This window comes from Ovis canadensis, chromosome 7, assembly GCF_042477335.2.
Source record: "Ovis canadensis isolate MfBH-ARS-UI-01 breed Bighorn chromosome 7, ARS-UI_OviCan_v2, whole genome shotgun sequence".
NCBI classification, from domain to species: domain Eukaryota; kingdom Metazoa; phylum Chordata; class Mammalia; order Artiodactyla; family Bovidae; genus Ovis; species Ovis canadensis.
This window is the reverse complement of record NC_091251.1, coordinates 79,999,987-80,024,779: the sequence shown is the minus strand read 5'-3', so window position 1 is coordinate 80,024,779 and position 24,793 is coordinate 79,999,987. Positions and strand designations below refer to the sequence as shown.

The 24,793-nt window shown below is 36.8% G+C and overlaps 2 protein-coding genes across 5 annotated transcripts in view; one reads left to right on the top strand and one right to left on the bottom strand.

Annotated features, from left to right (window-relative positions):
- Positions 1–10: 10 nt before the first annotated feature.
- On the bottom strand, positions 11–24,085 carry AP5M1 (adaptor related protein complex 5 subunit mu 1). 4 transcript variants are annotated; one of them, XM_069596697.1, is made up of 9 exons: positions 23,242–24,085; positions 16,893–17,538; positions 13,330–13,557; positions 12,628–12,767; positions 11,824–11,909; positions 11,609–11,727; positions 8,548–8,644; positions 5,345–5,423; positions 11–3,254 (listed from the first exon to the last, which is right to left on the bottom strand). In XM_069596697.1, exons 1-9 carry the CDS (start codon positions 23,313–23,315, stop codon positions 3,236–3,238), a joined length of 1,488 nt encoding a protein of 495 aa, XP_069452798.1. In that variant the 5' UTR covers positions 23,316–24,085; the 3' UTR covers positions 11–3,235. The 4 variants fall into 4 exon arrangements, 3 of the variants coding, with proteins under 3 accessions (XP_069452798.1, XP_069452799.1, XP_069452800.1); XR_011258295.1 differs by lacking the exon at positions 8,548–8,644 and having other exon boundaries at positions 3,213–3,254; XM_069596698.1 differs by lacking the exon at positions 11–3,254 and having other exon boundaries at positions 4,714–5,423.
- The window catches only part of EXOC5 (exocyst complex component 5), a 50,736-nt gene continuing 49,571 nt past the window's right edge, over positions 23,629–24,793 (top strand). The window contains exon 1 of the mRNA XM_069596696.1: positions 23,629–23,987. Within this exon, the coding sequence (XP_069452797.1) occupies positions 23,961–23,987 (27 nt within the window). The 5' untranslated portion in view covers positions 23,629–23,960. The remainder of the gene's footprint in view (positions 23,988–24,793) is intronic.

The following is a 24,793-nucleotide window of genomic DNA, read 5'->3' as shown; positions in this document are numbered from 1 at the left end:
AAAACATAGCTTCATTTTAAATGTTTAATGGAATATTAAGATATACAAATTTTCACATGTCCTACTGGAAAAACAATTTAGCAGGTGGTTTCCATTCCAGAGCATCTGTCCATCTATAAATGCTGTGCATCAAATATTAAACACTATACTGCCATAAATTACACAGATTGGCCCTGCCTGAGAAAAGTCAACCTGGACCTCAGAATAATCTGCTTTCAAAGCAGTAAACTAGTAACACAGATAAGGCATTCCACTGTTCCAAGCTATATATAGACAATAATGTTATCATATCCACAAAACAGCTGTTGATAATAATGGTTGAGAAACTTTCAACTCATGCTACTAGTTTTAACCATTTTATAAGAGTAACCTCAAGAACTTCTTTGGCAATACTCATTTTATGCTTCTCTTCATTGCTACTAAGTGTGGTTAGATGGAAGATATTTGAATATTTGACTTCGAATATTCTTCTTCCTGACACGTTAATGAAATATTTCATAGGGAAACCTCCCCAGTTGGACACTAACATATAATTATATAAACACATGCACATAAACATGTTTTATATATATTCTTTCCCTGATAGCATATTTCAAAATATATTGCAATGTTAACTAAAAATTTACTGTATAATTATTAAAAATACTATTGTAGTTTCTTAGCAATATGGTCAGGGATCCTGCCTTCTATCTTATATTTTCTATGATCCTCAGTTTTACCATGATTAAGTAACTTGCTATTAAAAGATATTCAGAAAGTTTAGTTATTAAATTCAAATTAGAGATGCTCATTTGGCACCAATATAAGTTAGATATGCCCTTATTTGAGTCACTGTTTATTCAGAAATTGGATCATAGAAGTCTGAGCCAAAAAGATGTATAAGAAAAGTATCCAAATATATAACCTACAAATTGATACTAGAATAATGAACTATAAAGCATTTAAAAAAGCTTTGTCTATAGTAATAACACTAGTCATCAAGAATTCACTATTTAAAAACAAATTTTGTTATACATCATTGTTTTTACTTTTAAGGTTCTCAAAATATACTTGAGAACTAAATCTCCAAATTTGACATCTGGCAAGGCAAACATTGACACTGATATTGGTAATAGTTTTACAAAGTGAATTCCTTGAGAAATCTAGCATGAAACATCTTACAAGTTTATCTTTCAAATATTATACACATTTTCATAGAATATTTCAAAGATTAGAGTTATGGAAGAAGGGTACCCAGTTAAGCAAGAAAAAGAAAAATTAGTAAAATAGTAAATAATACTGTGGAAAATAGTTATTTTGATAAATTTAAAATAATGAGTTTGAAGTATTTTTGTAAACGTATCTTTACGAAAAAGATCTGATTCATGATGGGAACATAATAAGCTTTTTCCTCAAGAAAGGACAAAGTTAAATAAAGCTCTGAAATCAGAAGTCTTAAGATGAATAATTGTATATTGTGACGTGTTTTCCCCAATTGGATTTACCACATTCCATGACAGTTTTTAATGGGGGCGGATGGGGAGAAACTGTGCAGTTTCATAAAATAGAAGCATTTCTCTCAGCCTAAACTGCAGCTTTGCTTTTGGGTTATCTCGGGGCCAATATATATACACTCTAGTATATGAAACAAAACTAGAAGATATACTTAGAATGTAGTCTTTGTTACTTCAAAGCCTAAGTTTCCTAAAATCATTGTTGGGCAAAGTAAAAGGAAACGTTTGTTCTATTACGTAAGAAATAAACTTCATTTGGTATTCAATTGACTTTCTAACTTAGCAGGCAGGACTTTTACATCTTCAAATACTGAAAATAAATTGCATTCTTGGCCCTTGCTTTAAAAGGTTATGGAGAATAAATGCACACCCTGGTAGTGTTCTAGTGATCTCCCTAATCTCAGTTGCACTTTGTCAGAACGAGGTAACTGGTAGTTAAGTGAAATACCCTAGATCAAAGGGGGATTAATCACCAACTGAATCCTTGCTGAATAAACCTGTCATTCAAGAAAATTATTTCCACTGAACTTAGCAGAGGATTGAAGGTATTTGCATAACAGGGACCAACGTACTTCAGCCAGGTTAAAAGGTTCAGAATTCATCCCATGTTTAGCTTTTTGCCTCCTTTTCCTTTCAGCGGGCTGGTACAATGGTTTCTAATCTGATAATACAGCTAACTATCTAAATGATGTCAGAACAGGAAAGTATTGCAAAGTTTGGATGAGGGATGGATCAATTTCACTTTCAGTAACTCCTAAATCTGATTTGTTGGAATTTAAGATGTAATCCTAAAAAAGTCCCTTAAACCTGAGGACTGTTTATTAACATCCCTTTTCTGACCTTTGTCTTAGAAACAACCACTGTGCTGTGGCAGCAGTCCCAGCAGAGACTCTGGATGATAACTCGAGCTACCTACCTCCCAGGGGTGGCGCAGAGTCCATGAATGTCTAAAAAGAATTCTGAAATACTACAATAAAAACTAGAAGAAAAATACTAGCAGTTACTCTATGTATAACATTGTGCTTTGAAACACCTTAAACCATACGATGTATAAAACTAGTTTTAACTCACTAGAAATACTGTTAGTGTGAATAAATTAATTTTATAAGACTAATGTTTTATTAAAAATTTTTTAAACAAATAATTTAAGAATTCCTGACAGGTTATTTTCTTCAAAGCTGACATTTGAATTAATTATTTAAAAAGTAAAAGGTAAAAATTGCCCACCACTGGAAGGGGACTGACTGACACTGTAAGGGTACTGCTGACTTAAAAAGTTTAAAAAATACTGTTTGTAAAAAATAAAGAAATGAGTTTTATCAAAATCATGAACTATCTTTTCTGGAGTACATTTTCAGAAATTTAACACTTTTTGTACATTTTGGGTCTACTGAAGAATAATCACCCATATGATAGACATCAGATTTCATAATCATATTTTGGCACTAAAAGGGAATTTAGCAATTCTGCCTCTGGAGTAGGTCTGACACCATCCAAATCTTTAACTGGAAGTAGGTGCTCATATTCAGTGCAAATGCACAGCATCTTTCAAGTTAAAAAATGCAAAGAATAGTTATCAAAGAAAATGAATAAAATCCATAGTGGGATAATTTTTTAGAAAATGATTGAAGTTTTAACCCAAGAAAGGACTCTTAGAATGTCTTATAGCTTAGAATAAGAACATGTCAATCACGATTAAGCTTCTGGAATCGGAATCCCTTTGAAATGCAGCTGTTTCTTCTTTAATTGTGGCAGCGGACTCTGAAGAAAAGAAAGGTCCAGCCTTAAAGATGAGTAAGGAATACAAAATAGCTCAGGATTAGTTGTGGAGTTCAAAGGTCGCTAATTACACTAAGGAGTTCCCAGACACAGAGAAAACATTAAACAGGTCACCTACCAAACGGGAAACAGACTTTGTCTTCAGAAATTATCCTGAAGTGACAGGTTTCTAGACAAAATCAAAAGCATCACAGTGTGCCCAGCTGATCTCAACAGGATGAAAACATGAGTTAGTTTAAGTTCTGTAGCGGTATGTTAGAATGGAATGGCAACAGATGGCATCATCCCTATACTTCTCCAGTACTTCTTAGATTTTCCTCAGGTTTCTAGAAATGTCAGAGCAAAGATTCACTGGTTTTTCTGACTGCTTATAAAGTTTTACCTAGGGGTTTATTATATGGAATCTCAGCCCACTCACTAGAGAAATGCCTCTTCCCTGTTTTAGTGTGCTTGGATAAACATTTATACAATCAAGATGAACAAATAGCTCCATTAATATAAGTGAAATGTTAAACTTTGCTTGAGTTTAAGAGATTAAAAAAAACTTAAGGGGAATGATTTCTTCTTTCAAAAGGCAAGTTTTTTACTACTGATTATCTGTGATGAGCCTAGAATAACAAGCTAAAGTCCTGGTCTGGATTTTACTCTATTTTCATTACTTGGGATGATTTTGAACATAGAACATTATGCCATAAGGCTTTGCAGAAAAGGAATTTATAATGAGTAGGACTGACCTTAATTTTAAAAATCATATTTCAAATCCTAAATTAATATGCAATCTCATTTCAAAGTATCATAGCTCTCTTTCAGGAAGTTCGCAGCTTTTTCTAAGCTTTTCCTTAAGAGACTCATAAAAAAGAAACCAAGATACAATTTAACTGAATATTAATTTGTGATGCATATTTTTTATAACTCTTCTGTTCTGTAAAAAGAAACTTGACATGGAGTAAGTTTTGAGGATCTTAAGATTTCATCTTTTCTTGCATTTCATCTTTCCTTTAAAGTCCAACTTGACAATGAGCTACTACGAAAATAGAAATAATTGTAAAAACAGGTAGAGAATAGAGTATGACTGGATGGTTCTTAAAGAAACCCAGAGCATGCCAATAAGGAAACAAGAGTGACAAATGTAAAGATAATGTGCTACATGAAACTGAAATAAGATTAAGTGATACTCTATACCCATAAAATAGCTTTTGAATTTTAACCTGAATTCATCCATTAATGAATTACAATAAAACAGAGAAAAAGCAATACTCTATCTAAATTTACCTTTAAAATTTTGGCTGCAGATATTCAGTAATCACAAAATACTATGCTCAGCTTCAGAAGGTATCCCACCCCTCTTAATATGCTTACTGATATCCTAAACAAAATGTTACTGTTGCAGCTTATTAAGTTTGCCTGAAAGTATCTCTAGAACAGAGATAAGCACTGTAAATAGAATTATGCAGATTCTTTATTAGTCAGTAGGATAGTTCTTATTAAAAACATGTTACTGTTTAAACGATTTTCCTTCATTTTCACTGGCTATTTTCTCAAGAGATTTACAGTTGTTTCTAATGTGGTCTCTAGTATTCTGTAACAAAGCATTGTGCTAGCACTTAGTACTCGGGTTTGCAAAAGCAAATAGTTTTTTTTATCTTACATGTCACCTACAATCCATTGGGAGTGGCAGCCTGCAGCTCTGGATTGAGAAGGAGCTTGATTCCAAATCCAGGAATGCCCAATGGAGAAAGAGGGCTGTGATTGATTAGCCATGTCTGCCACAGGGGCAGGAAGAAGCACATATGGCAAGGAAAGTTAAGACTAGTCTAAAATAAGCTGAAAGTCTATCACTAGATTTTATGCTCTGAATCATACTTAAGTAAAATCAAGGGTAAAAAAACTAAATACATTAGTTTTTAAAATGTTCTTTCAAACTAAATCAGACTAAAAACATTGAACAAGAATATTTTATCATTAAATAAATGATTTTCAATTACAGTTTATGTGTATATACATTAAAAATAAAAGACTATGATTTAAATTGTTACTAGTGTATAAATCCCATTTAAACATGAGACAATTACAGTAATAATGATCCATATGTTACTGGAGCAGGAGCTTTAGAATTCCAGATGTAATAGTCAGAAGAAATTAGCTTCCGGTCTAAAAAAAAAACATAAGATTATATTAACAAAATTTCAATGAGAAAGCAAAGTCATGGTATTTAAAATTTTGGAACACAATTATTTCAAGGAAGGAAATTCTTTGAGATAGTCATTTCAATTCAGTTTTCATCAAGGCATTATTATAACTTTTACCACTTTAAAAGTATGGGTTTATTAAATACATGAATAATCCATCTTTTAGCCTATATATTCCAAATTTATGCCGATATCCTTCATGCTAAACCTGTTAATTTTTTTCTCACATCTTACCTAAATTGTTTCTTATAGACCATTACTTCAGCTACAAAAACATTAAAAATACGTTTATTGGTTTCCCTTCTGTAACCTCTTCATCACAGTTCTGATTCTATTCTTGCTATTCTTTATGCATTCAAAGTTTCATAGAAAGAAATACATACTTAACTTTCTGCTGCTGCTGCTAAGTCACTTCAGTCATGTCCGACTCTGTGTGACCCCACAGACGGCAGCCCACCAGGCTCCCCCATCCCTGGGATTCTCCAGGCAAGAACACTGGAGTGGGTTGCCATTTCCTTCTCCAATGCGTGAAAGTGAAAAGTGAAAGTGAAGTTGCTCAGTTGTGTCTGACTCTTCGCGACCCCATGGACTGCAGCCTACCAGGCTCCTTCGTCCATGGGATTTTCCAGGCAAGAGTACTGGATTGGGGTGCCATCGCCTTCTCTGACTTAACTTTCTAGAAATGTTTTAAAAAGGTTGCTTTAGTGGTTTCTAATAGTTGTGATCAGATTTAAGGTTTCTGTTTTAATAGTTTTGAACAACTGACAACTTCTTTGAATTAAAGTTTTTTGACATGTAAAACTGAGACGATAACGTTCGTTTGGAGCTAGACACATGTAAATTCTTATTCCATACATCTCTATTTATCCAGTCCTGCCTTTTCTACAATACCTCTTCATGCATCTTCTTCATAATGAAAAGGATAGGTGTACAATACTGGCCTGCTGCTGTCCATGGGGTCACAAAGAGTTGGATACAACTGGGTGATTGAACAACAACAATGATACATTACCTTGTTGCCTTTTTTCATTGTTACTTCAGTTTGAGAATCTAGTAACACTGAGAGGCAACAGCATATTGGTTAGGTGGTCAGGCTCCAGTGACCGACTGCTTGGATTTGAGTCCCAGTTCCACAACTTACTAGCTATGTGATCCTAATCTCTCTGTTCCATCAGCATCCTCATCCATCAAATGGAGATAACACTTACATAGGGCATTCTAAGGATTAATGAGTTAGCCTGTACTCAAAACTATGCCTGGCACACAGTAAGCAATAAAGATTAGTTATTATTATTTAAATTACCATCATGAGCATTATTAAACTATTATCAGAACTAAGTTGAATATTATGAATAGAAATTTTCTTGTCAAGATGATTGCAAAATAAAGTTTTTCACATAGTTGCACAAAGTGATAGCTATCTTTTGAAACTAAAAGAAGAAGGAAATAAGAGATTAGTTACAATTATCCATTTAAAATGACCTCTTTCATTCATATATTAAGGAGCAGGTATATTACTGAAGCATTCCATTCTGTATTGTGCTCTCTGAAAGTTACTACAACGTTTAGTAATATTAACAATATACTTATAATATTTTAGATTTTATCTAAATAGACAACATATTTCCCACAGAAACACTGGTCTATTTACATTTAGACAATACTTCTGGTTTGTCCAAGCTAACAACTATACTGTGCCTTCATAAAAAATTTTTTAAAAGACATTATGAAGATTCTTTTATACATACGAATTTCTTTAAAAAAAAAAAACAAAAAATGATATAGGAGAAAGCACAGGGAAAACCTCGGCAGTAAAGAATATGGCTTACTCTGGTTATACCTCATAGAATTTATTACTGCCATTCACAAGTAATTACCTAGAATTCAGTAGTTCTGAGTTCTATAATCTTTTGAAACTTTCAAATTACAAAGTCTTATCCTATCTTTCCTGCTTTAAGGACCCTAACCCTTAGTTTAAGATTGTTGTTTTTTAGCTGCTAAGTTGTATCCAACTCTTTGCGACCCCATGGACTGTAGCCCACCAGGTTTCTCTGTCCATGTGGTTTTCCAGACAAGAATGCTAGAGTGGGATGCCATTCCCTTCTGCAGGCTATCTTTCGAACCCAGGGATTGAACCCACATCTCTTGCATTGGCAGGTAGATTCGTTACCACTGAATCACCAGAGAAGCCCTGATGATTTAGATATACTTATCTAAATATGATAGCTCTGCTCTTAACATATGAGGCAAAAAGGTTTCTACTTTTGTTCAGCTAACTCCACCCTCATTCTAACTACTTGTTTGTTTTATGCCATATGTCTGTATTTGATCCGAATTAAAGTTTCTTTTTTCATAAACTTATATTTTTATTCTCTTTCTGTACATATTGGCAATGATAAAGCTTAAAGATGCATGTCTTATGACATAATTAAATTGGTTTCCTTTACCTATATTCTCACATCTGTTTATATATATATATATATAACACTATATACATATGAAACATACATATATATATGAAACACTAACAAACTCACTAAAGGCAGGAAACTTTCTATTGTTCTCCTTTTGGTAAAGCAGGGTACAAAGTAATGGTCACTGACTATGACACTGGCTAAAAATGTTTAAAATTTTAATACTCATACTTAACATTTATTGAATCCATGCTACATGCTAAATATTATGTTGAGTGCTTGATCAATATAAATTTTATTTAAACCTCATAACAATCCTGAGATAAATAATACTACTAATTCCAATTTATACATGAGGAAATTAAAACTTTAAGTAAAGTTCACTAACTTGCTCAAGCGTCAAACAGTATATTATAAATTGAGCAAAGCAAATTCACCTTTAGACTAGAGCCTACCTCTATGTCAATCCTTACTCATTCAGACCACTTTATAAATAGGAGAAGGCAGAGGGCAATGGATATAACCTATTAACACAGGATGGATTAGGCCAGAATTTTTATAAATTGGGATTATTTTCTTATCTTTTTATTTCACATTTTAATTTTATCTTAGTTAATAATAATATAACACCACTTTAATTCCCTCAAGTTGGCTTGAATCTGTGCAACTTACGTGTACTTATTTTTGGTTTTCCTGATGCAAAAACTTGAACTGAATGCTGATCAACATAACATCCAGTGAGTGTGTAATCTAAGATCCTAAAATGAAGCTAGAACCAGAAGAGAAATGTACCAAGTTAAAGTGATTATTTGTTAAAAATGATGGTCACATTTTTTTTCCCTTGACACAATTTTAGGAATTTATTTCACACAATTCACAAAATAAAAATCACAAGTAATATTGTTTATGTGTGCATGTGTATAGACACATATACACTAATCTTTCCCTTCTGCATTAGAGTCACTTCTTTGTAAGGCTGCCGTTACGAAGCGCGTAACACGTATCAGGCCCGTCACTAATGTACAGTCTAATCTACACGGCAAGTTATCTGCATTTTGCAAACAAGGGAACAGAGGTTCAGAGGTGGAAGCAGGTAGAAGAATGGGCACTGGAGCTCAGAGCCAACTGATTACAGATGCCGCTGGCCCTTCCCTGCGGTCTGCTGTTCTGTACGTTCTCTTCTGTCTCTAAGACTAGGTGATTGCGATATAGTTCAGATCATAATACTTTTACACACCTTTTAGCAAAACACAAGCATGTAATTATTAAAAAGGGAACCCCAGTTTATCTGGTTTTGGAGGGAATAAAATGCTCTAGTTAATTTTTCATAAAACTCAAATTTAACTTATGTAGAACTTTTCTAAAATGTAATCAACGAATGTAATGAATGAATGTAAGTTCCTGAATTTAATTGATCATGTAGTGTCATTAGTATAAGTGCCAGTTAATATACTGTGCTATAACAGAGAGGGCCATTAGTACCTTCGCTGAAAGCACAGTGTTAGACACATAAACTATGAAAGGTCTATCACAGACCAGCCTCCTTTTGTTGTGATTCTTATCTTTGCTGCTAAAATCTTTTGAATTTGCAATAGCCTGATAGTTTTTCCATACTTTTTTCTTTCTTCTTCTTTTCCTGAATATTTCTCTCATTTCCTCTTTCTTCTTTTGATTGTCAAAGTAACTGATCACATGCATAGATATAATTTTCAGGTCTCCTCAGCAATTTTTTTCCCTATTGCCACTCAAATTATCTAACAGTAAAGAGCTATGGCTTCCTTGTTTGGCAGAATTCTGGATGCTGGAAGTTATGACAATGCAGATTTCCACAAAACTAGATATTATAAAAATAAATCTATTCAGTGAACACAAATATCTATTACATGCTTTCTATGACACTGTAACTGGTTAGGTGATGAAAATGAATAGAAAAGTTATAGTCCCTACCTTTGAAAAAACATATAACATAGTAAACATCCCACTTTTTTTCTGAAAAATATACAGAAGTGGGAATTTTTTTTAACAATCATTGAAACAAACCTTGTGGACACAGTTGAAGTCAATACAGAAGAAATACCATCAGGGTACTTCTGATTTCACTACTATTTCCCCTAGTCACTTTTACATATAGATTTCAATCTATCTTCTTGGATTTCTTTGATACTATTTTATTTAAATTTTCCCGCTACCTTTCTCATCACCTTTTCACTTTCCTTCGCTAATTCTCCTGAATCTTCCTATTTTCTCTTATCTTTTTCTGACCTTATTCATTTCCACTGCCTTAACTATTTCTTTTCCGTGGATAACTCCTAGATTCTATGAACAGCTGAGCTTTCTCAGACACCACCTTGGTGTAAGTTGCTATTACCTGCAACAATGTGATATGAAGCCCACTCCCTCTCAACTTTCTCTGTATTTCTTCTAAGAAATAGAGCTTTCTTCTAAGTATGTTTATCCATTCTTCAAATATTTATGTGTGAGGTACTGAACTAGATGCTCAGAATAAAATAATGAATGAGATTCACGTGGTCTCTGCTCTCCAGGAGCTTCAAGTATGGTTTGTTGTTGTTTAGTCAGTTGTGTCCGACTCTTTTGTGACCTCATGGACTGTAGCCTGCCAGGCTCCTTTGTCCATGGGATTTCCCAGGCAAGAATACTGGAGTATGTTGCCATTTCCTCCTCCAGGGGTGCTTCTTGACCCAGGGATCAAATGCATGTCTCTTCTGTCTCCTGCACTAGCCAGACAGATCCTTTACCTTTGAGCCACTTGGGAAGCCCCTGGTTTAAGTCATAATTGTTTTTAATGACATCATCTTTGACTTAAAACTATTTCTTATCTTTCTACTTAATTAGTGAGATTAAAGGATTTACCCTTATCACAGCTCTATTCTTTTTTTTCCCTTTCTCTTTCTGTGACACTATACTAGCTCAGCATCATTTATTTATCATCTTTCATCTGAAATACTAAAAGTTTCCTTGTCTCTAGCTTTTTTCCTCTCTCATCTTCTTCACATCCATTTCGGCTGATCCTCATAAAGTTCCACTTTCTGAAGGACCACTCCCATACTCAAAAAAAGAATAACATTTTCTAACAAGCAGTGAAAGCCAGATTCAAATCCTCTACAGTCCAGACCTAAATCACTTATCTAGCCTTCTGTGTAACTACTGTTTCTAGCACAGGTTCCTAAATATGCCTAGTTATCCTTCATTCCCATGATTAAACCATGACTTTACCTATACAAATGTTAGTTCCATCTTCAAGGCTTCATATTCATGCTTAACTGGGCCTCAGAGTTTTCCTTAAAGTTCATCACTACTACAAAGCCTTCCTTGACCACTTTGGTTGGAAGAGCTTAGTCTTTTTTTGAAAGTCCAAAAGCAGGTAGTCCTGATTAATTACTGACAAGCATCACTGAAAAATCCATAGAGCGCAAAGACTGTATCTTATATTCTTTGTATACAAATCTCAAATGTGGTATCTTAAGAGCTGGGTAGAAAGAAGTTAAATTGAAGTGTTTTAAATTTTACATAATTCTTTCCTCTTAAAATATTTAAGTATTACATGAAATAGAAAGTGATTAATAAATAGAATTTTACTAAAATCTAGAAGAGGACTTAGACAAAAAGAATTCCTACCCCCCAAAGGATCAGAAAACATCAAAAATCAATTAGATACATGTATTTCAGAAACAAAGGAAAGATCTCTAATGTAGAGCCATATAAATATAGTTACCTTTAAATATGCTGTACCTCCAATGCAAATCTGGTCAAATGACTGCTTTTCATGGTTCTTGGCTCCAAAAGTTACAGTTCCAGAAAGACTAATTTCCATTGATTTGGGAAACTTCTGTCCTAGAAACGGAAATACACCAACCAACTATTATAAATTAAATAGGTTCTACAGCAAATGAATGAAAGAAAAAAAACAAAAAACAAAACCTAGTTTACCAATAATCCAGACCAATAAGCTTTTCTCTCGAAATACTTCAAGCTGGCCAAAACTAGCTTTGTACTCCACATGTGTGATGGGACCTCTTTAAAAAAGAAATGGAGATAATAGAAAAAAAATCACAGATTTAAGTTTGAAGAGATATATGTCAAATCTTGCTACTGTGACTTAATACAAGGATAACATAAAGCAGATCTGCATTTAAGTTTGCAAAATAGAGCAAAATAAATAACGAGTATCATATCTCAAAAAACATAGAAACACAACAAACCTTTTTGGTGATGCTATACATTTCATTATTAATTCTAAAGATGACCACAAAGTCATACAGAATGTATTAATACAGGCACATGAATTATATAATATTAAAACTATGATTTTTACTATATAGTATGTAGCCTTTGAAAAGAACTGTGCTGTAGAACAAATTTAAAAGTAGAACTGGTAAGGAAAAATCTTATAATTGACTTAATTCACCAGGTTTTATTGTTGGCTTAACTTATTAATATAGGTACAGTGCAGAGAAATTGCTAGAAATAAAGCCAGTAAAAAATAATCCCTGAGGAAGCTATATTGGCTGAAGCTTATAATTTACTAGCAAATTTAACCAGAAAAATGGTGACAGTTAAAAACAGAGAGATTATTTTTACGACTATGTTTTGGTTCAGAATCAACACACATTTGAATAACACAAAATTTTTAGATCTTAAAAATATGGTAAAAACCAAGACAACTTAATTATAGGGCAGTGCCAATGTACTGAGGAAGGCAGAAATCATGGCATCATGTAATTTTATTCCTACCTGTTGTAAAAAGGTATATGAGCTTCACAGAATTCAAAACTATTTTTCACACTTTCATGAAGTTTTAAATTAACTGTTATTTTTAGTTGTACTTCTTCTTCTTTCACTTGATAAAAACCCAAAATTGGTGGAACAGGGACCTGGAAACAAAACAAACACATTTTTTACATGATTCTCAAGTTAATGGGTCTAAAATGCCAATGGTGACTGAGGAAAGAGCTGTGCACTAATATAGTCACTATAGACACATACGCCTTGAATGACTATTAGGTTACTCGAACTCATTCTGACAACAGATGATGGAGCTACAGTCCTTCTAAGGACAGGGATTCTTCCATCTCTTTCCATTTCCAGAAAGGTACCTTACAAAGGTGTGTAATACATTCTTTTTCCTACTCTTGCTTGTCCAGATTCTCCTCCTCCAGGTTTTCGATGACGTACAACACACAGAACACGCACTAGACACACTGATCCCTGACATACGCTCACAGTTCCTGCTGCTCTGCTTGTATCTTCACTCCCCCATCCTCCCAGGTCAGCAGTCACTTAAATTGGTCGTGAAAAAGCTGATTAAGGGGAAACAATTTGAATCTTCTGGTAAGTAACTCATGAAAAGGTTTTGTTTGGACCAAAATATGGTGATTTCCTAACAACACAATTCATAAAGATTAGCAAAGTGCCAACTTCTCCAAGGTCGCTTACCTGCGAAGTGTAGTAGCATAAGTTGAACGACTCTAACGGCGGAGTGAGCGGAAATTTGTATGGTCCACTAAATGCAGAATCATCCATTGCATCAATGCTACTAGAGGTCAGAATGGCAGAGTCAAGAGATGTCACACAAGGATGAACCAGAATATCCTGAAGTGGAGATCCATTGGTAGGGAGACTCAAGCTAATGGTAACATTTGGCATGCTTCCCTCTAGATCACACTGCAACACAAACAGATATCACCGAGAGCTTTGAAGAAGTCATCTTCTGGATGAGGCTTTTCTTAATTTATCTGAGGCACTTTTCACAACTTAACTCACTTTCCTTGCAAGGAATTATTCTCATTGCTTTCTGTGTTCTGGATAATGATTCTATTTCGGCTCTCAGAAACCCAAGCTAGAAACCAGAAGAGCCTTCTTAGAACCCTCTGCTTACATTTAAAATCCTTAAAAAACTACTTTTCTCTATTCCTGTTACAAAAAATATTTCTGTCACAGCCCTCTAAGTGTATCTAGACTCACTTTCCTCTAATCAATAGATACTCCATCAATGCCAGAGCTATCTTAATAAAATAATCCTAATTCTATTGTACCTATGTCAAAACCACTCAATAGTTGCCCCTCAGTTTTATATTACTTTTAAAGCCTTTGCTGTTTGGTTCCCACCCATTTCTTTAGCCATTTTCTACCCCACAAGTAATGCTCTAGACTTACTGGATTCTTGAATTTACCTGAATAAACCATATCTTCTATCTACGCTTTTGTACGTGCTATTCCCTCCAGCAACAATGCTCTTTTCTTCTTAAACAGTCAATTCATTACACGTGTTGTATGAAGCCTTATATTCTGTATTGTCACCTCCGTGGCCTACCTTTGTTATGCAGAGAAGCCCAGGATCTTCCTCCCTGTGGTCTGGGTTAGTTTGCCAATGAGAGGTACTCATGAGAGATTTAGCAGATAGAAGGGAAAGGGAAGTCATTATAGTAGGAAAGTCATGGAAACCAGATATGACAGCTTCACAGACCTCACTCTGAGCTCTGTTTTAAGGCAGTGGTGGTCAGACACAGCACTTTCTCAGACTTTTCCATGAACTCCTGCTTTGGGGTTGTAACACAGATGTGGCTGCTTTTCTGTTAACTCTGGCTTCTCTGTGTATCCTAGTCTCTAGGCTAGAGTCATTAGTTACTATCAGAGGATCAGAGACTTACTCTTTCAGTTCCTCTTATACTTGAGTAAACAAACCCTCATTTCTATACTAAACATCATGATCATCTATTTGTATTAGACCAAGAATAGAAGCCAATTCAAAATTCCCAGAAGCCAAAAACTAGGGTCAGTCTACCAAAGACCTATTTAAATACCATGATATGAATTAATATTACATTATATATAACATATTCCCTGTTCATTACCACAGAATGAAAAAACACATAGGGAATTTCCCTACTTTTATTTTACAGAACTTAAGAGAGCCTCAACAACTTTAAGAGGTGTGAATGACGTAATCTGCAAACACCTTAAGTTGGAGACATTTATGATAATGATTTCCATTAAAAGTAGTAACTGGAATGTATTTTTGACCATAATGGAAGAAAGTGTAAAGAAAACACATACATTTTTAGGTCACTTTAAGGTTAAAAGGGGCTTCCAATGTGGTGCTAGTGGTAAAGAACTCATTTGTCAATGCAGGGAAAGTAAGAGACACGGGTTCAATCCTTGGGTCAGGAAGATCCCCTGAAAGAGGGCATGGAAACCCATCCCAGTATTCTTGTTTGGAGAATCGCATGGACAGAGGAGCCTGGTGGGCTACGGTCCATAGGATCTCAAAGAGTCAGAGTTGGACACAACTGAAATGACTTTGCTTGCATACAAGGTTAAAAAGAAAAATAAAGACTCAATTTGTCTGCCAGGACCATTTTAATTCTCTGTTCTTGAAATCTACTTTTAATCTATTAGATTTTTACATAGCTACTCAACATTAATACAGGCTTCCCAGATAGTTAGTTGGTAGAGAATCTGCCTGCAATGCAGGAGTCCCTGGTTCGATTTCTGGGTTGAGAAGAGCCACTGGAGAGGGAGGGGATAGGCTACCCACTCCAGTATTCTTGGGCTTCCCTTGTGATTCAGCTGGTAAAGAATCTGCTTGCAATGCAGGAGACCTGGGTTCATTGCCTGGGTTGGGAAGATCCCCTGGAGAAGGAAAAGGCTACCCACTCCAGCATTCTGGCTTGGAAAATTTCACGGACTGTATAGTCCATGGGGTCGCAAAGAGTCAGATATGACTGAGTGACTTTCACTCACTCAACATTAATATGATATATAAAAAGTTTATTAGTGTAGAAAATAAAGGAAGAAAACAGAAAGGACACCTCAGAATATTAATATACATGTATAAGCATTCTTTTTTGGAGGGTTTCTATTTTTGATCATTATTGAATGTGGCAATTATCACTGCTAATTGTATTGTTATTTTCATTGGCTTTTCCTATTATTTAACCTTAAACCAGAGAACCCTATATTTACCTAGTGACTTGTTTAAATGAAACATGAGTCCCTGAAAATGATTTCAGATATTAAGTCAAAGATTTGTCAATTTCACACTTTCTAAAAAAATGCAAAGTAAGTATAGTGACTTTAAAATATTTTCACAAGTTCTTTGATATTACTGTTTCAAAAGATGGAGCCTAATTCCACTTCCCTTGAATGTGGACTGACAAAGTGATCTGCTTCTGGTGAACAGAAAGTGGTAGAAGTGATGCTATGTGACCTTTCAGTCTAGGTAACAAGAACAGCTTTCACTTGTGCCTCAGGTGGCTGTCTGGCTGCCTGTTCAATTGTCTGTTTGATCAAAGGGAAGTCACCAAGTTGTGAGAATGTTCTTAAGCAGCCTGTTGAGAAGTCCATGTGGAAACGAACTGAGGTTTCCTACCAATAAGGGCCAGCTTGCTAGCCATGTGACTGAGTCACCTCACAAGCAGAACTTCCAGTCCCACTCAAACCTTCGGGTGACTGCAGCCCCAGCTGAAATATTGACTGTGACAGACATCCACATTAGAAGTTCCCAGCTAAGTTGCTCCTAAAGTCCTGACCTATAAAAACTACAAGTATAGTAGACGTTTACTGGTTGTGATGACAGGTTAATTCATTACACAGCAATGCAACTGACCCTCTGTGCAGTCAAACATCGATGTATAACTTTATAGTCAGCAGTCTGTATGCCAGGTTCTACATCTATAGATTTAACTGTACATTCAGCCAATCACAGATAGTATGGGACTGAATGTAGTATGTATTCAAAGAAAAAAATCTTTATATAAGTGGACCCAAGCAGTTCAATCTCATGCTGTTCAAGGGTCAACTGCATATAGCTAGTATATTTAGTAAAGAATGCAAAAAGATAACATTAGAAAATTTCACTTGAATATAATATCAAATGACTGCTGTTTATGGTAAGAATCAAGAATGTCACATTATGATGTAAAATAAAGTCAGCAAAATTTACTTTTCTCCATAAATATTAAGTGGTATCATAAAACAAGTATCAGAGAAAATCTCACCTTGCAAGTGACAACTCCAACGACCTGCCATGTATCTGCTATCTCCTGTTTATCATATTGCATGGAGTTTACCTTTTCAGTGATAGAAATAGAGACTTGTGGTTTTCCTTTGTATGTTCCAGTTCTCCAGGCTGGCTGTTTTTGTAGATGAGTAACAGAAGCAAAATTAATACTGTCCAATGAATTATGTAAGTTGGCATCTAACAAAGTGCCAAAAGGACAAGTTTGTAAAAGCAAGTCAGACAACTGGCTCAACTTGGTATTTAGCTCACTGTCAATTTTTTGACCTGAGGAAAGAAAATCCTGCACCCCAAAAAGAAGTTCAAAGCCTTGTGAAATTCCACTAATGCTAATTAATGGTGGACGAGGGGATAACGTTTGTTCAACCAGTGGAACACAAGCATATATCATGCCATTCTTCAGAAAAGCAACAACTGGCCAGAGTTCTTCACTTCCTACTCTGAGTCCGTAAATGGATGTTTTATTGATGTGTGAGCAGCTATCACGACTCTCCAAAAAGTCCTTCTCGTCATCCAACAATCTCAGTTCAAAAAGCAGTGCTTTCAGGAAGGGACCATCTTCAGGAACAGGCACATAACTTGCTCCATTGAAGACTTTAGCTCTTTTTTCAACAGTTGGATACCGTCTGCATCAATGGAAATAAAAACATAATTCCTGCAAAAACTGGAAGTCCAAAACCAATACAAGGCAAATACTAACAAAACACCCAATAATAAACAAATACATACACAGACACATGAAAACCACAACCAAAAAAATGTTATATTAATGTTAAACTCTTATGTCCTTGATATATCTCAAATGATAAACAGTTTTTATTTTTAAAAATTGAATTTAGTTCATTTTTTAAATTGGTAGGGTACCTGTTTCTAATTCAAAATCCTAGACTCTTGGCTATCCAGATTCCCACTTGGTAAGCAAGGCATGTGTATGTTTAAAACATAAACACGCTGTCATTTTTTAAAAACAATGATACATTTTGCAGTGAAACTTACTTTTTTCCAAGTTAGTATTCATGAAGCTACAGCTGCATAGTATTCTGTTGGGTTAAAGAACTACAATCTATCTAGATTCCCATTGGTAGAAACATCACTTCTGTTGTTACAGATAAGACTGCAAAGATTTTCTTATCTTGTTTTTCCTTCCCTTTCTCTTTCTTTCCTCCCTCCTTCTTTTTCCAATTGAGGTATAATTTACATATGACATTATATTAGTTTCAGGGAAGCAACATAATGATTCGATATTTGTATATGTTGCAAAATAGTCACTGCAGTAAGTCTAGTTAACATCTGTCACCTTATATACTTACACATTTTTTTTCTTATGATGAAAACTTATAAGACTTATCTTAGCAACTTCCAAATATGCAATGCAGTATAATTCAACTATAGTCACCATGCTGTACATTACAAGCCTATGACTTACTTATTTTATAGCCATGTTTGTACCTTTTGATTCCCTTCATAAGTTGTTCCCACCCCACCACAGGATATTTTTTTCTGATTCCATCTTAGTAGAGCAGGATCGAAAAAAGTAGTTTAATTTAATCCTCCACATTAGGAATTCACTAGTACCCTAAGTCTTCTTGCCAAGCCGTACAAAAATATGTGTAGTTTAGTGGTTTATCTATATGGCCTTGGAAGATACTATGAGGTAACAAAAAGAATAAAATAAGAATAACCTTTTATGGTTTACAAGCTCTATGCTGAACAATAAGTTACTAATTTGTCCCTTTTTGGGAGAAACAGGAGATACTTTTTGCTCACTTACAAAAATGTTAGATCACATTTTCTTAATTAAAAAAAAAAGTACTTTCCCTTATTCCTTATTTCTCTACTCCAAAGTCCACAACAAAATCAATTATTTGCTATTGGTTTCTGTATAGGGCTTCCGTGGTGGCTCAGATGGTAAAGACTCTAACGTGAGAGACCTGGTTCAATCCCTGAGTTGGAAAGATCCCCTGGAGGAGACATGGCAACCCACTCCAGTGTTCTCGCCTGGAGAATCCCCAGGAAGAGAGAAGCTTGGCAGGCTACAGTCCATGGGGTCGCAGAGTCGGACACGACTGAGAGACTAAGCACTGCACAGCTTCTGTATAAATTGCCTAAATTCCCAAAGTCTATTTTCTTATTTGTAAGATAAGGTATGGCTAAAGAACATACAGGCAATTCTGATCAAGGATCAAGAACACACCTAGCCAAAATGTTTTTCTACTAATTCTCTAATACTAGTAATATTTTATTAGTATAGGATAAATAAGTGACAGATGAAATTATCTGAATCCAACTTATGGCCTTCATAGAGATGTTGAAATGTCCACCCAAACATATTTGAAGTTTTGTTTTGAAATATTCTGAGCATGGTGGGCAAAAACTCTTGAAAACAAGAACAACTTCTTCAAGAAACTAATTATTGTACACAGTATAAAAACCTTACCTCTACAAGATATTAAAATAAGCTACAAAGCCACAGATATAAATACAATATGTTGCTGGCACAAGAACAGATAAAGTAACAGAACTGAGACAAATTGCTGTTTAAATAATTTTAAAAAAGAAAAATGAGAATGTATTTAAAGTTATTCATGTATTAGTGAACCTCACTCATTTACATTTTGATGTGCTTTCTTCATTGAGGAAAGGGAAATTTTAGCTCTTAAGTGTTCTTTTAAAATTCAAAGTGCAAGAATTTCATGACTGAAATTGTAAAAATAAGTCAATCTGGGACCTTATGCATAGTGCTAAATCGCTTTAGTTGTGTCCGACCCTTTGCGACCCTATGGACTGCAGCTGCCAGGTTCCTTTGTCCATGGGATTCTCTAGGCAAGAATACTGCAGTGGACTGCCATACCCTCTTCCAGGGGATCTTCCCCACCCAGGGACTAAACCCAGGTCTCCCGCATTGGCAGGTGGGTTCTTTTACCAGTAGTGCTTCCTGGGAAGCCCCCTGGGTCCTTATATGATTCCTCAATATGTGCTCAATAAATACTTTGTTCGATGACTCAGTCTGTCTTTTCAGATTTATTCTAGGCCTTTTGTAAAGTAGGACTTTAACTTTAAATGGCCCCACAACTATAGGGAAAAATACCAACCTAAGCTAGACTTGAGTGGTACTGTTACTGTCTATCTAGACAGCAAATCTCTAAACCAGAATCTAAATCAAGTTTTGGTGTGGGGAAAAAAGTAGTTAGAGGAAAGATCATTTGGATTCTCAAATCTTAAGTGATTTATCCTTTGGGAAATATGTGGATAATACATATACCTGTTTCACTCTAACTCTAGGCCAAGAGGTCAGAAAACAGAAAAAAATAAAATAAAACCTAATTAATTTGTTCAATGATACAAAATAAACAACTGACAGATGAATTATCTGAACCCAACTTGCTGCCTTCATAGAGATGCTGAAAAGTCCACCCAAACATATCTTAATTTTTGTTCTGAAATATTCTGAGAATGGTGGGAAAAAAACTCTGAAACAAGTACAACTTCTTCAAGAAACTAGTTATTGTATGTAGCACAAAAATCTTCTCTCTATAAGATATAAAAATAAGCTACAAAGCCACAGATATAGAAACAGTATGGTGCTGGCAGAAGAACAAAGTAATAGAACTGAGACAAACCAATGGAAGACATAAAAAACTATCAAAACCACCCACAAATCAATGAAGAAAATACATACTGTTAGGATGATTCAGAAAAACTGGCTCATAGCACAGAGAAAAACAAAGTAAGATTCCTACTTAATGTCACATTCAAAGATGGACTATAGATGGATTAAAGGCCTAAATATAATAAATAAAATGACAAAGTCAAGAGAAAATAATGTAGGAAGACATCTTTGGGCAATAAGGGTAGGGAAAGACTACAACAAATCCCCTAAAGGGCTAACTACTATGTAACAAAACTAAGGGTTTCTGTTTAACCAAAGTAATGAAAAGTTCATTGACAATGATAATAAGTTAAGATCAAGTATCTGTAATAGCTAAAAATGACATAGGACTAATATCAAGATTACAGAACAAACTCCCACAAGTTACCAGGAAAAAGCCAGCAAATCTCAAAGAAAAAACAAAAAAGATGTATAGGCAATTCACAGAAAAGGAAAGCCCAAGGGCTAACATCATTGCTACCATAGAGAAATGCAAATGAAAGTAAGAATTTCTTTACAGCAATACTGGCAAAAAGTGCAGTAAGTGTTAGAAAAGAATAGAGATAGTGATGGAGACAGTGTAGACTGGTCCAAGTATCCTGAGGAGCTAATTATTTGGTAGTAGTCAAACTCAGTGTAGATATGTGTTCATGTAAAGTTTGAGGTTATTTACTGCAGCATGGTTTTGATAGCTGAGTTGGAGGCAATTTGGGAGATCAGCAGCAGGAGAAGGGGATACGTAAAATGTGGCAGATGGAAACCGGGGAGTACTACAGAGCAAGTAGAAACAGTGGCCTAGATCTGCACTGTCCAGTATAGTAGCTGCCAGCCTTACATGGCTTTTTAAACTTAAAATGAAACAAAATTAAAAACTGAGTTCCTTAGTTACAATAACCACATTTCAAAAATTCAACAACTACATGTGGCCAGTGGTTACAATTTTGACAGCAGAGATTTAGAACATTTCCCATCACTGAAGTGGTGGACAGTGATGCCCGAGATGAACACAAAGTAACCTGGATATTTCTTAAAAATAGGGCCGAGAGGACTTCCCTGCTGGTCCAGTGGTTAAGAATCTGCCTGCCAATGCAGGGGACACTGGTTCGATCCCTGGTCTAGGAAGATCCCACATGCAGTGGAGCAAGTAAGCCCGTGCGCCACAGCTACTGCGCCCTAGAACCTGCAAGCCGCAACTACTAGATCCTACGCTCTGTAACAAGAGAAGCTACCAGAACGAGAAGTCTGCGTACCAGAACGAGAAGTCTGCGTACCACAACTAGAGAGTTACCACTCACTGTGACTAAAGAAAGTCCACACAGCAAGGAAGACGCAGTGCAGCCAAAAAAAAAAAAAAAAATGCTGAGAAATCTGACAAATGTTAAGAAATGGTAACGACATCAGTATCGTTAAATTGTATAATTTAATATATATATATGAACACAAAAACAAAAGCATAACACCAATCATATGAGGTAGGCAAATGGCAGAAATAAAGATACCAAGGGGAATATATAAATAAAGCAGGAGTATCTGGGAAGGATGGACCAAAAAGGTTGATGAACCATATTAAAGATTATAAATAATCTCCTGAGGTACTACAACAACAAATGTAAGCCAAATATCCCTGAGAAAATGGTAAACTTTAAGTCTCTATGATTTCAATAACAGAAATTGTTTAGGTAGGAAAGAGGGAATTATTCACATTCACGTTGCCTACCACTTTTCACTTAAAATACACTCATCTTTATCAGCCTCAACCTAGATTCAGAGCTAGCTATTAATACTTCACTATAGAGCTATTCTCAGGGAAGAATGAATGTTTACAAGAACCGCCCATCACGGAGAATAAAAGGTGAAACAAGTTACAATTGCCGCCCATATTTTACAATGAGTTACTGTATGTGTAACTCTCTTCAGAGTTATTTTGATAAAACGTGGCAAATTTTATATAAGCGGCACTAGATCAGCTTACACCATTTTTAAAAAGTGAATTCAGTTTAATTTTTTGGCATTTTTTCCATTTTCAACAATTAGGAACTTTAGAGTAAACAGAATTTCTAGGAATTAAACATAAGAACCTGAAAGTAACAGTCTGATACTGCTCAGCAAGGACTTTCCAGAAGAACGGAGTAAAATGTCCTTGCACGACTTTTATTAACAAAAGTAGAAAAATCTGAAGCATTTACTGCTCAGAAAGTTTCCTTTCCTTTTGTCACCTCTGTACCAATCTTACGCAGGTGGTAAGGCTGGTAAGATGGTAGGGCTTCGCTGGTAGCTCAGCTGGTAAAGAATCCGCCCGCAAGGCGGGAGACCTGGGTTTGACCCCTGGGTTGGGAAGATCCCCTGGACAAGGGAACGGGCTACCCACTCCAGTATTCTTGCCTGGAGAATCCCACGGACAGAGGGGCCTGGCGGGCTACAGTCCATGGGGTCGCAAAGACTCGGACACGAGTGAGCGACTTTCACTTCACTTTACTCAGGAGAAAATGTGCCAGGCATCAACTCTTAATTTTCACAACACTATGAGGTATTATCACAGTCTCCAGTTATTAATAACAGATGTTACAAGGGTTAAGTAACTTGCCCAGGTGTTGGACCAGGGATGAACAGCATCACAAAATTATGCTACACTATCCATCCATCTTATCTATCACGCCTAAGGATACAGATTTGCATTTACCTGGAGAATTTGACAACGCCACAAAGTGGAGTTCCTGGTTCGTGGCTTATAAGCCACACTGCCCGCTGGGCCATGATAAGCCACTAAGACATCAGCTTATCACTAAGGTGGCCACCGAGGCAGAGCGCAGACGGGCTTTCTCAGGCGTCTTCAGAGCCACCTTCTGCTCCACCGCAAACAGATCGGGCTCAGCAGAGAAGCTAACTCCTTCAGGTGAAGTGACTAAAACCTTTGAGTCTGTCCGGGACAACGCACGCCACAAAAAGTTCCGTGAATCCGTACTTTAAGTCCTCATAAACTTATCTCCATCAGCCTACCTACCTTCTTTCTCCCGAGTCCATTTCCGGGACGGTGGCCCGCAAGGATCATAATTCCTCACTCGCTCGCGCGGAGAGCCTTTCTGCAGTTCGCCCGCTGCTCGCCTCCTCGCCGGCCCCTCCCAACAGCCACCCGGGCGCGCGCAGCTCCACTTCCGGCGTACGAGGCGGTGACAATGGGAGCGGCGCGGGTGGCGCCGGGAGGCAGCTGACAGGCGTCTGCGGCTTCGCTTCATGGCCGTTCTCCCGCCCCGCCTGGGCTCTGTGGGGAGCGGGGCGGCCCGCAGCGGCCGAGAGCCGGAGCTGGCGAGCCGAGCGGGGATCTGTGTACCGCGCCGCTGAGGCGCAGCATGTGAAGCGGAGACGGCATCCAGTGCGAGGCGAGCCTCTCAGCCGGCCGGAATGGCCACGACGGCCGAGCTGTTCGAGGTGGGTCCCCGCGGCTCTTCAGGGAGTGGCAGGCCCGGGGTGCGGGCAGAGGAGTGGGCGTCCGCCGCTGCCCGAGAGCAGCCGGACGGAAGGAAGGGGCGAAGACGAAGGAGTGGGGTGGTGGCTCGGCTGTCGGCGCAGGCGGAGCGTGAAGGGGGAGGGGTAGCTTGGGGCCCCGGGTGGGGAGGTGGGCAGGGGTGCGAGCCAGGAGTCCTAGCAGAGCAGCGTCGGCTGGAAGGGAGCCTCGGGCTTTGGGCTTTGGAAGATGAGCTCGGGATGGGACGGGCTGACTTAGGGCGCGGAAAGAGAAGGCTGACCCAAGCCTGGCGAGTTCCGTCTTGTCGCCTGTATCCCCGCCTGATATTCTAGGGGGGGCCCCTTGAGATTGGGACGACAGGGGGCTTCTCGTGATTGAGTGATGGCTCCGTTAGCCAGAGTTGGAAGCGCTTTACCAGTTTACTCTTTCATTTGAGAAGGCTGTAGTCTCTTTTTAGGACAATAGAGGCCTACTAAACCCTTCCCATTGAAGAAAGTCAAAACTAAAACTAACATTTGTGTTCGTGTCTTGAGGAGTTGAAGTGTAACGTAACCCCCCTCGACTGCTAGTTAGAGAATCCTTAACGCGTGAGACATTGACATTCTAATATGTTTCCTGGACCGTTTTCAGTCTCTAAAACTTAAAATTGAGCTAAGGGGAATCCAGTGTGAGAAGCTGTGATGCTTGAGATTATAGAAGAGGAAGATGCTAATTGGACCACCTAACAACAGGGTATATCTTTTTGTGAAAGACACGAAAGCTGAGATGT

Excerpts from the sequence above, each read along its gene's own strand:
- AP5M1 (XM_069596697.1), bottom strand. The coding sequence starts at position 23,315 with ATGGCCCAGCGGGCAGTGTGGCTTATAAGCCACGAACCAGGAACTCCA. Across the intron at positions 17,539-23,241 it reads GGCGTTGTCAAATTCTCCAG|ACGGTATCCAACTGTTGAAA; the intron begins GTAAATGCAAAT and ends CCATTGATGCAG. Across the intron at positions 11,910-12,627 it reads CATATACCTTTTTACAACAG|AGGTCCCATCACACATGTGG; the intron begins GTAGGAATAAAA and ends TCTTTTTTAAAG.